At 46.0% G+C, this 15,101-nt stretch overlaps 1 protein-coding gene across 4 annotated transcripts in view; it reads left to right on the top strand.

The window, feature by feature from the left end:
* Window positions 1–15,101, top strand: part of vps8 (VPS8 subunit of CORVET complex) — a 68,643-nt gene that overhangs the window by 38,104 nt on the left and 15,438 nt on the right. For all 4 annotated transcript variants that reach the window (XM_038271199.1, XM_038271198.1, XM_038271197.1 and 1 more), the window contains 11 exons: window positions 4,593–4,675; window positions 5,048–5,132; window positions 5,609–5,707; window positions 5,834–5,923; window positions 8,554–8,600; window positions 8,702–8,846; window positions 10,807–10,896; window positions 10,971–11,150; window positions 11,215–11,296; window positions 13,472–13,554; window positions 13,983–14,063. In XM_038271199.1, the coding sequence (XP_038127127.1) occupies window positions 4,593–4,675; window positions 5,048–5,132; window positions 5,609–5,707; window positions 5,834–5,923; window positions 8,554–8,600; window positions 8,702–8,846; window positions 10,807–10,896; window positions 10,971–11,150; window positions 11,215–11,296; window positions 13,472–13,554; window positions 13,983–14,063 (1,065 nt within the window). The remainder of the gene's footprint in view (window positions 1–4,592; window positions 4,676–5,047; window positions 5,133–5,608; window positions 5,708–5,833; window positions 5,924–8,553; window positions 8,601–8,701; window positions 8,847–10,806; window positions 10,897–10,970; window positions 11,151–11,214; window positions 11,297–13,471; window positions 13,555–13,982; window positions 14,064–15,101) is intronic.

Raw genomic sequence — 15,101 nt, 5'->3', positions numbered from 1 at the left:
TGTAATCATCAAAATTAAACAAAATAAACATCTGAAATATATGAGTTTGTATGTAATGTATGAATATAATATACAAGTTTCACTTTTTAAATGGAATTACTGAAATCAATCTACTTTTTCATGATATTCTAATTTTATGACCAGCACCTGTATCTATCTCTGTGCAGTCATTTGCAGTTGTTTGAATAAAGGTCACAACATAATCAAGGTTTGCTTATCCTTAACGCTCAAATAGACCACAGGACTTCAGGATCCGTTTTATGGGACGTTCAGACACAACATAATGGTGACGTCTTGCAAGCAATGCAGCAATGTATGGCAGCCCAAACTGAAAATATAGCCTAATTATTTAACGATCATCCATTTTGAAGAACACCAAAATATTCCTGCATCATGCGAGAAAGTATCTGGTGCGCACGAGGAACTGGTGCGCACGAGGAACTAACTGGTGCACACGGGAAACTAACTGGTGCACATGGGAAACTAACTGGTGCACACAGGAAACTAACTAGTGAACATGGGAAACTAACTGGTGCACACAGGAAACTAACTAGTGAACATGGGAAACTAACTGGTGCACACAGGAAACTAACTAGTGAACATGGGAAACTAACTGGTGCACACAGGAAACTAACTGGTGAACATGGGAAACTAACTGGTGCACACAGGAAACTAACTGGTGAACATGGGAAACTAACTGGTGCACACAGGAAACTAACTGGTGAACATGGGAAACTAACTGGTGCACACAGGAAACTAACTGGTGAACATGGGAAACTAACTGGTGCACACAGGAAACTAACTAGTGAACATGGGAAACTAACTGGTGCACACAGGAAACTAACTGGTGAACATGGGAAACTAACTGGTGCACACAGGAAACTAACTGGTGAACATGGGAAACTAACTGGTGCACACAGGAAACTAACTGGTGCACACAGGAAACTAACTAGTGAACATGGGAAACTAACTGGTGCGCACAAGAAACTAAATGGTGTGCACAGGAAACTAACTGGTGCACACGGGAAATTAACTGGTGCGCATGGGAAACTAACTGGTGCGCATGAGGAACTAACTGGTGTGCATGAGGAACCAACTGGTGTGCATGAGGAACCAACTGGTGCGCACGGGAAACTAACTGGTGAACATGGGAAACTAACTGGTGCACACAGGAAACTAACTAGTGAACATGGGAAACTAACTGGTGCACACAGGAAACTAACTGGTGCGCATGGGAAACTAACTGGTGTGCATGAGGAACCAACTGGTGTGCATGAGAAACTAACTGGTGTGCATGAGGAACCAACTGGTGCGCACGGGAAACTAACTGGTGCGCATGAGGAACTAACTGGTGTGCATGAGGAACCAACTGGTGTGCATGAGGAACCAACTGGTGCGCACGGGAAACTAACTGGTGTGAATGAGGAACTAACTGGTGTGCATGAAGAACCAACTGGTGCGCATGGGAAACTAACTGGTGCACACGGGAAACTAACTGGTGCGCATGAGGAACTAACTGGTGTGCATGAGGAACCAACTGGTGTGCATGAGGAACCAACTGGTGCGCACAGGAAACTAACTGGTGAACATGGGAAACTAACTGGTGCACACAGGAAACTAACTAGTGAACATGGGAAACTAACTGGTGCACACAGGAAACTAACTGGTGAACATGGGAAACTAACTGGTGCACACAGGAAACTAACTGGTGAACATGGGAAACTAACTGGTGCACACAGGAAACTAACTGGTGCACACAGGAAACTAACTAGTGAACATGGGAAACTAACTGGTGCGCACAAGAAACTAAATGGTGTGCACAGGAAACTAACTGGTGCACACGGGAAATTAACTGGTGCGCATGGGAAACTAACTGGTGCGCATGAGGAACTAACTGGTGTGCATGAGGAACCAACTGGTGTGCATGAGAAACTAACTGGTGTGCATGAGGAACCAACTGGTGCGCATGGGAAACTAACTGGTGCGCATGAGGAACTAACTGGTGTGCATGAGGAACCAACTGGTGTGCATGAGGAACCAACTGGTGCACACGGGAAATTAACTGGTGCGCATGGGAAACTAACTGGTGAACATGGGAAACTAACTGGTGCTCACAGGAAACTAACTGGTGAACATGGGAAACTAACTGGTGCACACAGGAAACTAACTGGTGAACATGGGAAACTAACTGGTGCACACAGGAAACTAACTGGTGAACATGGGAAACTAACTGGTGCACACAGGAAACTAACTAGTGAACATGGGAAACTAACTGGTGCACACAGGAAACTAACTGGTGAACATGGGAAACTAACTGGTGCACACAGGAAACTAACTGGTGAACATGGGAAACTAACTGGTGCACACAGGAAACTAACTGGTGCACACAGGAAACTAACTAGTGAACATGGTAAACTAACTGGTGCGCACAAGAAACTAAATGGTGTGCACAGGAAACTAACTGGTGCACACGGGCATGAGGAACCAACTGGTGTGCATGAGGAACCAACTGGTGCGCACGGGAAACTAACTGGTGCACACGGGAAACTAACTGGTGCGCATGAGGAACTAACTGGTGTGCATGAGGAACCAACTGGTGTGCATGAGGAACCAACTGGTGCGCACGGGAAACTAACTGGTGAACATGGGAAACTAACTGATGCACACAGGAAACTAACTAGTGAACATGGGAAACTAACTGGTGCACACAGGAAACTAACTGGTGCGCATGGGAAACTAACTGGTGTGCATGAGGAACCAACTGGTGTGCATGAGAAACTAACTGGTGTGCATGAGGAACCAACTGGTGCGCACGGGAAACTAACTGGTGCGCATGAGGAACTAACTGGTGTGCATGAGGAACCAACTGGTGTGCATGAGGAACCAACTGATGCGCACGGGAAACTAACTGGTGTGAATGAGGAACTAACTGGTGTGCATGAAGAACCAACTGGTGCGCATGGGAAACTAACTGGTGCGCATGAGGAACTAACTGGTGTGCATGAGGAACCAACTGGTGTGCATGAGGAACCAACTGGTGCGCACAGGAAACTAACTGGTGAACATGGGAAACTAACTGGTGCACACAGGAAACTAACTAGTGAACATGGGAAACTAACTGGTGCACACAGGAAACTAACTGGTGAACATGGGAAACTAACTGGTGCACACAGGAAACTAACTGGTGAACATGGGAAACTAACTGGTGCACACAGGAAACTAACTGGTGCACACAGGAAACTAACTAGTGAACATGGGAAACTAACTGGTGCGCACAAGAAACTAAATGGTGTGCACAGGAAACTAACTGGTACACACGGGAAATTAACTGGTGCGCATGGGAAACTAACTGGTGCGCATGAGGAACTAACTGGTGTGCATGAGGAACCAACTGGTGTGCATGAGAAACTAACTGGTGTGCATGAGGAACCAACTGGTGCGCATGGGAAACTAACTGGTGCGCATGAGGAACTAACTGGTGTGCATGAGGAACCAACTGGTGCGCACGGGAAACTAACTGGTGCGCATGAGGAACTAACTGGTGTGCATGAGGAACCAACTGGTGTGCATGAGGAACCAACTGGTGCGCACGGGAAACTAACTGGTGCACACGGGAAACTAACTGGTGCGCATGAGGAACTAACTGGTGTGCATGAGGAACCAACTGGTGTGCATGAGGAACCAACTGGTGTGCATGAGAAACTAACTGGTGTGCATGAGGAACCAACTGGTGCGCATGCGAAACTAACTGGTGCACACGGGAAACTAACTGGTGCGCATGAGGAACTAACTGGTGTGCATGAGGAACCAACTGGTGTGCATGAGGAACCAACTGGTGCGCACAGGAAACTAACTGGTGTGCATGAGGAACTAACTGGTGTGCATGAGGAACCAACTGGTGTGCATGGGAAACTAACTGGTGCACACGGGAAACTAACTGGTGCGCATGAGGAACTAACTGGTGTGCATGAGGAACCAACTGGTGTGCATGAGGAACCAACTGGTGCGCACGGGAAACTAACTCGTGTGCATGAGGAACCAACTGGTGCGCACGGGAAACTAACTGGTGTGCATGAGGAACCAACTGGTGCACATAGGAAACTAACTGGTGAACATGGGAAACTAACTGCATGAGAAACTAGCCGGTGTGCATGAGAAAATAACTGGTGCTTACAGGAAGCTAACCGATGCGCATGAGAAACTAACTGTTGCGCACGAAAAATTAATCAGTCGGTAAGAGAAATTAACCCGTGGCACGAGAAAATACCTGTGTGCACACGAGAATCTCACCTGTGCGCATGAGAAACTAACTGTTGGGCATGAGAACGTAACTGGTGCGCATGAGAATCTAACCTGTGCACACCAGAAACTAACTGGTGCGCATGAGAATCTAACCTCTGTGCATGGGAAACTAACTGGTGTGCACGAGAAACTAACTGGTGTGCACGAGAAACTAACCGTTGCCACAAGACCATTTTTTTTTTTTCTCTTCAGAGTCACTCAATTCTTTACGTCCCCCATATGTAAAACAGTGGTGCTGAGATGCTGTGAGTTTAGAAGCAGATTCTTGAATCTGTTTGTGTGGTTCTTAGGTTCTGCTGGAGCTGCTGCAGGTTGGGGGGGTGGTCCAGTTCAATGAAGAAAGACTCTTCACTCTTGCAGAGAAAGCCAAGTTGTAAGTTACCGTCCAGACATGATGATGATTATGATGATGATGATAATTGTTCTTTTATACAGCTGATTGAAGGTAGGAAACCCGCTCTGTTAATCCGGGTTCCACCAGAACCTTACGTTTTCTGCCCTCCACATAAAGGTTAAAGCAGCATCATGGATAAGTCTAAAGGGCTGTCAGGTAGCAGGATCTGACCAAAACCTTAAACGATGGGTTATTATATATGTAATATCAACCCTGGCGAAAATGTTTTAGATTTTTTTTTCTTTCTTTTTTTTTATCTGTTTAATCATGACAGTAATAAATGAGTCGCCATGATAACAAAATTCTATTCTCTGACATGAAACTGTGTCTTCATGGCTCTGCTGCCTCCAGCTACCAGATCTGTGAGTTCCTGTATGAGAAGAAGCATCTGTATGAGCGCATCGTGGACTGCTATCTGAGAGACCCTCTGCGTCAGGTACGGAAGGGGGATGCTTCAGGGTTAGCAGTGCGGTGGTCTGATGGGAGTGAGATCCTCTGGATCCCTGATGATAACAAAAATGTTATCTTCAACATTTTCTGTGATTCTGACACCAACTCATGCTAACAGCTGTTAAACGTAGCAGCTGTAAGTAACTGAGCTAGCTGTACTCTAGACTAACAAACGGATGTTAGCCTGTTTGGTAAGTCAGGCTATCGGCTCCGCCCACAGCCAGCTGTCTGCCAATCCCAGCCTAGAATGTTGTAGTTTTTAAACCGCCTTCTGGACGACTTGGAGAGAAGCAGTGAAGCCTTCTTTCAGCTAGCTGACAGACAGTGCACAGCAGTAGCTAGGTGGGGGTCAGCCATGTCTGAAGAAGACAACAGCTGCCCCAACTCCCCCAGTTATCTTTGAACAAAATGTACGATTTTCTGTTATAATTGTGTAAATGGTCTTTTTTTTTTTTATTTTAGTCTGAAATCTTCAGCTACATCCACAACCTGATGTCCATGCCAGGCTACAGCTCTGAAGAGAAGCTAAAGGTCAAACAGAAGGTGCTGCAGCACATGCAGGTCAGGAACTGGGCTGTTAGTGGTCAGATTATAGCAAAGGAAGATGGCTAAGTGGAGCTGGAAGGATGATGATTTCATCCGCAGTCATTCTTTGTATCCAGGCTGATTAGCTTGTTGTGTTTCCAGGAGTTGGTTAGCCTGTGTCCTGCTAAGTTAGCCGACCTGGTGACGTGGCACTTCGCCGATGAGGTGCAATCCATCATCTCTTCGCTGCAGGTAAACCGATTCATCGGGATCACTTCAGGCCTTATGCAACACAGACACCACCTTCATTTTTTCATTCTTTCCACATTTTAGACACGTTATTCTTTAGCCCGCCGCTTCGGTAAGATATGTGTCTGAGGGGAAATCAGTGAGGAATAATCAGTAACTCGGTGACATGACAGGGAAAGGTGGAGTTCACACCACGTTGGGTCCGCTTTAATCTGACCAGGGTTCCTTCTCCCCTCAGTCTGGATCAACACCGAACAACAGATCCAAACCTTTTAACAGACTCTGATGCATGAATGGAGCCCATATTGAGCCCAGCCTAACCAGTAAAAAGGTGCCTTTCTTTGCACCTAAAGTTGCGCCATGCCAAAACTTTTTTATGATGAGATTCAACTCATATCATGATGAGAAAAAAGTCATAACATTAATAGAGTAAAATTGTGATATTAATGTGAGGCAAAAATCTTTTTTTTTAAGCTTTGATGGAGTTATCAGCTAGAAGGCTGAGCTTTCTGAGAAGAGTTCACATTAGAGTAGGAAATGTAATCTTAAAGGTATAGAGGTCGATCGTTTATTTCCGGGTGGATCATCTCAATCAGTGGTCCTCCTAACTGTCAATCATTCTGGTGATATGTTTATGTAAGGCCGTCCTATGTGCTCGTCCCACTAGCCATCTTTTTCTACGCATGCGCACTTTCAGGCGTATATCTGTGATGAACTAGGGTTTCAGACAGTCATTGAAGCTCACCTTTCTCACCGCGGTTCTCAGAAATTGGCCCGAGGCTCGTGAAAGAAAAAGTGTCTACGAAGTGTATGAGAAGAAAAGAAAGGCCTCAGAAGAGGCAGCTATAACCCAGAGCAGAAACTAAAAACAAAGATGGCGCAGGCACCGTGCAGTGGAGGAGTTACGTGACCAACGGAGCAAGACGCAGTGATCATCTGTCTGAATGGTCAGTTAACTGAGTTCACTATAAAGTCCACTATATAGTCCCCGCTGTATATAGTGATGGAAGGTTTTAGGGGTTAGAGCAGACGTTCAGACATAGTAAGCTTGTATAAGCAATAAGAACCTCAACTCATGCACGCTCTCGCACGTGCATTGTTTTTCAAAGTGGAGGGTACGGGTCTTTTAAAAAATTCATGAAAATCCTCCACAATACCTTATAACGTAATTACTTCATTTTTGTAATGTTACAACTTTAATCTCATAGACTTAAAGGAATAGTACACCCAAAACATGATTAGCCTTCATTTTCTACTCACCCCCATGCTGAACAACACTCTGGAGTACTTTTTTGATATCTCAAATGCATCTGGAGATCTGGGAGGCTTCTTGCTGTCTGCTGACATTCAAATAATGGAGGTCTATGGCGCCCGAGACAGAAAGGTCCATAAAAGTCCACAAAAAACGTGTCAATATCCCTCCATACTGCTCGTCCAATGTATTCCAAATGTCCTGAGTGGGTAGCATCCAGAATTTACTCGAAACGAAGTCATTTAGAATGTTTTTAGAGCATAAACAGTAGTGTATAGGATTTCCTAAAAGCGTGTTCACGAGTCTACGGAAACCGCGGCAGACCAAACCAGATGAAAGTGCGCATTCAACGTCTGCTCTGCCGATAATGCAAGCGTAGAAGAAGAAATGTGCTGTTTACCTGTGCAAAGAAAGAAACAATGAAAGAAAAATGTCTGAGGACTTCAGTGTTGAGGAAGAGCATGAGTTCTTTGCCGAGCTGAATGCGCACTTTCATCTGGTTTGGTCTGCCGCGGTTTCCGTAGACTCGTGAACGCGCTTTTAGGAAATCCTATACACTACTGTTTATGCTCTAAAAACATTCTAAATTACTTTGTTTCGAGTAAATTCTGGATGCTACCCACTCAGGACACTTGGAATACATTGGAAGAGCAGTATGGAGGAATATTGACACGTTTTTTGTGGACTTTTATTGACCTTTCTGCCTCGGGCGCCATAGACCTCCATTATTTGAATGTCAGCAGACAGCAAGAAGCCTCCCAGATCTCCAGATGCATTTGAGATATCAAAAAAGTACTCCAGAGTGTTGTTCAGCATGGGGGTGAGTAGAAAATGAAGGCTAATCATGTTTTGGGTGTACTATTCCTTTAACAGTATAACTTTCTTCTCTTAACTTCTCCAAACGTCTCCAAACCGCTCTTGAAACTCAGCGGTTCTGCTGCTGTATTAACAGCTTAAACGTTCAGAGAAGATCTGCAGGTTCCTCCATCTCAAGTTGCATTTAGACCTGGCGCGTTGTTGTGTCAAAGTGTGAGATCTACATTCAAAGTCTATGAGGGAAGGCGTCGAGAGGTCCAGCGGCGCATCCGTGCGCTCAATGCTGGAGTTCAACAAATTTTACTTTTTCCTGCTGGACGCAGAGCGTCAACCAATAAGAAAAGCTGATCCAGGAGTTTTTTTGGGGGAGATAAACTCTACCTGCCAGCTGTCATCTCTTCTGCAGACATGCTGCATATGAAAAATATATAAATGTCATGGAGTTAAACTCCAAAAGTTAAAAAGCTGATAGAATGGATTGTTCTGTAGAAAGAACAGAGTGGCTTCTGTTCCAGGGCTTCTCTGAGTCCCTCTGTGTCCTCTCCTTTTATTTCTGCCTCTGCAGGACGACCAGCTGCTCTTCCAGTTTCTCCGCTGCCTTCTGAAGCCTCAGTACGGTTTGCCCCCTGCTCACACACCTCCCCCCCTGCTCACCCAACCCTTCCTCCTAATCCTGGACCCGTGGCTCTTTGTGTTCTCCTCCTTCTTTACAGGGAAGGGTCTCAGCCGGCATCCCTTCTGCCTCTTGACCCTGAACTCTATGAGCTTCTGCTGGACCTGATGTGCCGGTTTGAATCCCAAGAGCTTCTGAAGTTCCTGCAAACATCTCAGCATTACAGACTAGACGAGGCTATACAGGTCAGTGGTACTTGCACATTCTCATGTGCTTGTAAACTCGTGAAACATCATCAGCCTCAGCCTTAGTACTGTTCCAATTAACAAGAACAAGGAAGATTGAGAACAGACAAAGTCCCCAGATGTTGTTCTCACCTCCTCTTCTTTACCCAGCATGCATCAGAGCAGACTTGTCCGTTCTTGAGATTGACAGCTGTCCCAGCATGCACTGCTGCAGCAGCAGCTTCCAGATGAGCGCTCACAGAGCTCAGAGTATTAAGTTAAAAGTTCTCTTTTCTGTTGCCCTTGCTCAATAAAAGTACGTTTTAAGATCATTTGAGGCGAGAACATTATACTTTTAAACGTTAAAATGTCACTATATGGCCCATTTACTGATTTAATGTGTAGTATAAAAATAAATTTCTGAAGTTCAGAGGACTGCAGCAGCCAGCGGACCTACGAGGGTAATTGCAGCCAGGGCTAACATTAGCCCATCAGCAGCAGCCTGGGCTAACGTTTGCCCATCAGCAGCAGCCAGGGCTAACATTAGCCCATCTGCAGCAGCCAGTGCTAACGTTAGCCCATCAGCAGCAGCCTGGGCTAATGTTAGCCCATCAGCAGCAGCCAGTGCTAACGTTTGCCCATCAGCAGCAGCCATGGCTAACGTTAGCCCATCAGCAGCAGCCAGGGCTAACATTAGCCCGTCTGCAGCAGCCAGTGCTAACGTTAGCCCATCAGCAGCAGCCTGGGCTAACGTTTGCCCATCAGCAGCAGCCAGGGCTAATGTTAGCCCATCAGCAGCAGCCAGGGCTAACATTAGCCCGTCTGCAGCAGCCAGGGCTAACGTTAGCCCATCAGCAGCAGCCAGGGCTAACGTTTGCTCATCAGCAGCAGCCAGGGCTAACGTTAGCCCATCAGCAGCAGCCAGGGCTAACGTTAGCCCATCAGCAGCAGCCAGTGCTAACGTTTGCCCATCAGCAGCAGCCGGGGCTAACGTTAGCCCATCAGCAGCAGCCAGTGCTAACGTTTGCCCATCAGCAGCAGCCTGGGCTAACGTTAGCCCATCAGCAGCAGCCAGGGCTAACGTCAGCCCATCAGCAGCAGCCAGGGCTAACGTTAGCCCATCAGCAGCAGCCAGGGCTAACGTTAGCCCATCAGCAGCAGCCAGGGCTAACGTTTGCTCATCAGCAGCAGCCAGGGCTAACGTTAGCCCATCAGCAGCAGCCAGGGCTAACGTTAGCTCATCAGCAGCAGTCAGGGCTAACGTTTGCCCATCAGCAGCAGCCAGGGCTAACGTTTGCCCATCAGCAGCAGCCTGGGCTAACATTAGCCGTCTGCAGAAGCCAGGGCTAACGTTAGCCCATCAGCAGCAGCCAGGGCTAACATTAGCCCGTCTGCAGCAGCCAGGGCTAACGTTAGCCCATCAGCAGCAGCCAGGGCTAACGTTAGCCCATCAGCAGTAGCCAGGGCTAACGTTTGCTCATCAGCAGCAGCCAGGGCTAACGTTGGCCCATCAGCAGCAGCCAGGGCTAACGTTAGCCCAGCAGCAGCAGCCAGGGCTAACGTTAGCCCATCAGCAGCAGCCAGGGCTAACGTTAGCCCATTAGCAGCAGCCCTCTCTCTGCATAGCCGTGTGTGAAGGACCGCTGGCTCTGATGGCGAGTTTTTTGTTTTATTTGGAAAATGTTAATTTGATTTGTGTTTATCTGGCTGTGTTAATAATTATTCCCCAATAAATCCAAAAAGTAAACATTTATTATTATCTAGAGACTATTAATAACAGGAGGTGAAATGCAGTTCCAGACTAGCTTTGAATGTAGTGATGTCATCAGTACGCATCTGTTCCATTTGACCCAGATTTATGCTGCGTGCTCCTGTTCTCCCAGAGTCCATACTTTTCTGTGTTCTTCTAAAGAACACACTTGGCGAGGACATGAGTCCATACTGGCGTTCTTTTGAATTGAGAAACAGCTTTTGTCTCCAGATAACGCAGAAGTACGGCTGTAATGAAGCCAAGGCCTACCTCCTGGAGAAGAAGGGAGATATCCATGGAGCGTTTGCCTGCTTGCTGCAGGTACAGATCATACAGGAGCTGATGACTTTTATTTCAGACATAGCTGCTCTAAATGTTTCCTCTCTCCTCTGAAGACCCTGAAGGAAAGACTGCATGTCCTGTCAGCAGAGGTGAGCCATGACGGAGAAGGAGCAGCTGACAGACGGGATGAAGAGGAGCTGGATTTAACACTGATGAATGTCAGGAATTCATTGAACCAAATGATTCTCTTCTGTCATCGGAACTGTCAGAACCTGGACCAAGAGCAAGGAAAGGTAAGCAGAGTGTTTTCACTGTGGGAACTCCATCACTGCAGCTAATGCTACCTCCACCCTACAGGACCTGTGGTTCCCACTGCTGGACGCCATGATGGCCTCACAGAAGGAAGTGATGGGACTCAAGGATAAACACGTCTCAGATGGTAAACATGCAACCAGGAAGCAACCCTTTACGTTAAGAACGTTTCTGATTCACAGCGACACAAACCTGACAGAAAAACTGGTGAAGTTTTAGAACACCTATAATTTATAATTGTATAATAATAATCTTCTACTTTAATTTAAACTGTATCGTTACAACAATGTTGTTCGAAAATATTTTAAAGTTAAACTTTCAAACTCCAGAACCATAAATGTAATCAAGAGTAGACCCCCTATTGGCTGCTGGGGCACGTAGGATACAGCCGCCATCTTGGAGAGGTCACCTGACCCAGTGACTAACTCCATCCATCCATCCATCCATCCATCCAACATCCATCCATCCATCTATCCATCCAACATCCATCCATCCATCTATCCATCCATCCATCCATTCAACATCCATCATCCAACCATCCATCCAACATCCATCCATCCATCCAACATCCTTCCATCCATCGAACATCCTTCCATCCATCCATCCAACATCCTTCCATCCATCTATCCAACATCCATCCATCCATCCAACATCCATCCATCCATCCATCCATCCATCCATCCATTCATCCATCCAACTTACATCCATCCATCCAACATCCTTCCATCCATCCATCCATCCATCCAACATCCTTCCATCATCCATCCATCCATCCAACATCCATCCATCCATCCATCCATCTAACATCCTTCCATCCATCCAACATCCTTCCATCCATCCATCCAACATCCTTCCATCCATCTATCCAACATCCATCCATCCATCCAACATCCATCCATCCATCCATCCATCCATCCATCCATCCATCCATCCAACTTCCATCCATCCATCCAACATCCTTCCATCCATCCATCCATCCATCCAACATCCTTCCATCATCCATCCATCCATCCAACATCCATCCATCCATCCAACATCCATCCATCCATCCATCCATCCATCCATCCATCCAACATCCATCCATCCATCTATCCATCCAACATCCATCCATCCATCTATCCATCCATCCATCCATTCAACATCCATCATCCAACCATCCATCCAACATCCATCCATCCAACATCCTTCCATCCATCCAACATCCTTCCATCCATCCATCCAACATCCTTCCATCCATCTATCCAACATCCATCCATCCAACATCCATCCATCCATCCATCCATCCATCCAACTTCCATCCATCCATCCAACATCCATCCATCCATCCATCCATCCATCCAACATCCTTCCATCATCCATCCATCCATCCATCCATCCATCCATCCATCCATCCATCCATCCATCCAACATCCTTCCATCCATCCATCCAACATCCATCCATCCTTCCATCCATTCAACATCCATCATCCATCCATCCATCCATCCTTCCATCCATTCAACATCCATCCAACATCCTTCCATCCATCCATCCATCCATCCATCCATCCATCCAACATCCTTCCATCATCCATCCATCCATCCATCCAACATCCTTCCATCCATCCATCCAACATCCATCCATCCTTCCATCCATCATCCATCCATCCATCCATCCATCCATCCATCCATCCATCCATCCATCCAACATCCTTCCATCCATTCAACATCCATCCATCCATCCATCCATCCATCCATCTGTCCATCCAACATCCATCCATCCATCCGTCCATCCATCCATCCATCCATCCATCCATCCATCCATCCATCCATCCATCCATCCATCCATCCATCCATCCATCCATCATCCATCCATCCATCCATCCATCCAACTTCCATCCATCCATCCATCCATCCATCCATCCATCCATCCATCCATCCATCCATCCATCCATCCATCCATCCATCCATCCATCCATCCATCCATCCAATATCCATCCATGTTCCAACATGCTTTGTGTGGAGAGCTCTCAGCTCTCAAAGTATCATCAGATTTGTTGTCACAGCGCCCCGCGGACGATGAAGAAAGGCGGAGTTACATGATCAACAGAGAGCACAAAGCAGTGATCATCTATCTGAACCGTCACTTAATTAAGTTCACTATAAAGTTCACTGTATAGTCCCAGCTCTAGATAGTGATGGAGGGAATTAGAGGTCAGCGCGGACGTTCAGACGGAGTTAGATGTTTAGGTTTTATTTCTTGAGAACAACCTGTCATTATTGTCATTATTGTTCTAGTGAGACAACATGTCTGTGTTTGTGGCAGGTCTGAAGGAGATGACCCTGAAGGTCCTGAACTGTATGAGCAGCTTTATTTCCCTCCCCGCCATCATTCAGCACATACTGCAGGTGTGTATCTGTGGCTTTGGGTTGCTGTTTAAACAACCGATTCCTCTGTTGGGTAAGCTGAGGTCATGATTATTGCACCTCAACCATGATGATATTGGGTCCTAATGTCCTCAGAGAAACGTTGCTTCACCTCCAGCCAACAGATCAACTGTTCACATAGAAATATGAGCCCCGGCTTTTTATTCAAGTTAGCTAGTTTACTGATTACAGAAGAACCTCGGCTGGTGAAAAAAAGTTTTTCACCAGGAGGGCAGATCGCTCTGAATCTTTGGTCTTATTCTGTTTTAGAAAATTAGATATTCTAGTCAGAAACACATGTTGATTCCAGTCTTAGCCACCCTTCAGCTCTTGTGGGTGGAGTTTCTGTCAGGAAATCCAGTGAATCTGCTTCAAACATGTGACACGAACTGCTGGATTGTTTCCATCAGGACCCCGTTTATGGACGAGGAAAGCTGGCGGAGATTCAGGGGCTCATTCTGGGGATGTTGGACACCTTTACCTATGAACAGGTGAGACTTCATAGACAGGTTCCCTTTACAGGCCATGAACTGGAAAGGAGACCGGATGTCAGCTCTCACAAATTTCTTGGTTGGCCTGAGCTTTTAGGGTTTGGGGTCATTTTTTTCTTCCCAGGTGGCAGCTTGTTTGGAGCTTTTACAGGTGCTGGTCATAAAATTAGAATATCATGAAAAAGTAGATTGATTTCAGTAATTCCATTTAAAAAGTGAAACTTGTATATTATATTCATACATTACATACAAACTCATATATTTCAGATGTTTATTTTGTTTAATTTTGATGATTACAAATGACAACAAATGAAAATCTCAAATTCATCATATCAGAAAATTAGAATATTACTGAAGACCAATAAAAACAAAGGATTTATAGAAATGTTGGCCAACTGAAAAAGTATGAACATGAAAAGTATGAGCATGTACAGCACTCAGTATTTAGTTGGGCCTCCTTTGGCCTGTATTACTGCAGCAATGCGGCGTGGCATGGAGTCGATCAGTCTGTGGCACTGCTCAGGTGTTATGATAGCCCAGGTTGCTCTAATAGTGGCTTTTAGCTCTTCTGAATTGTTGGGTCTGGTGTATTGCATCTTCTTCACAATACCCCATAGATTTTCTATGGGGTTAAGGTCAGGAGAGTTTGCTGGCCAATTAAGAACAGGGATACCATGGTCCTTCAACCAGGTACTGGTAGCTTTGGCACTGTGTGCAGGTGCCAATTCCTGTTGGAAAATGAAATCTGCATCTCCAAAAAGTTGGTCAGCTGCAGGAAGCATGAAGTGCTCTAAAACTTCCTGGTATGTGGCTGCGTTGACCCTGGACCTCAGAAAACACAATGGACCAACACCAGCAGATGACATGGCACCCCAAACCATCACTGACTGTGGAAACTTTACACTGGACTTCAAGCAACGTGGATGAAGTGCCTCTCTTCTTTTCCTCCAGACTCTGGGACCTTGATTTCCAAAGGAAATGCAAAATTTACTTTCATCAGAGAACATGACTTTGGACCACTCACCAGCAGTCCAGTCC

The sequence above is a fragment of the Cyprinodon tularosa genome, unplaced genomic scaffold, assembly GCF_016077235.1.
Source record: "Cyprinodon tularosa strain WSP-4 unplaced genomic scaffold, ASM1607723v1 ctg794, whole genome shotgun sequence".
NCBI classification, from domain to species: Eukaryota; Metazoa; Chordata; class Actinopteri; order Cyprinodontiformes; family Cyprinodontidae; genus Cyprinodon; species Cyprinodon tularosa.
This window is presented reverse-complemented; position numbering and strand designations above follow the sequence as displayed.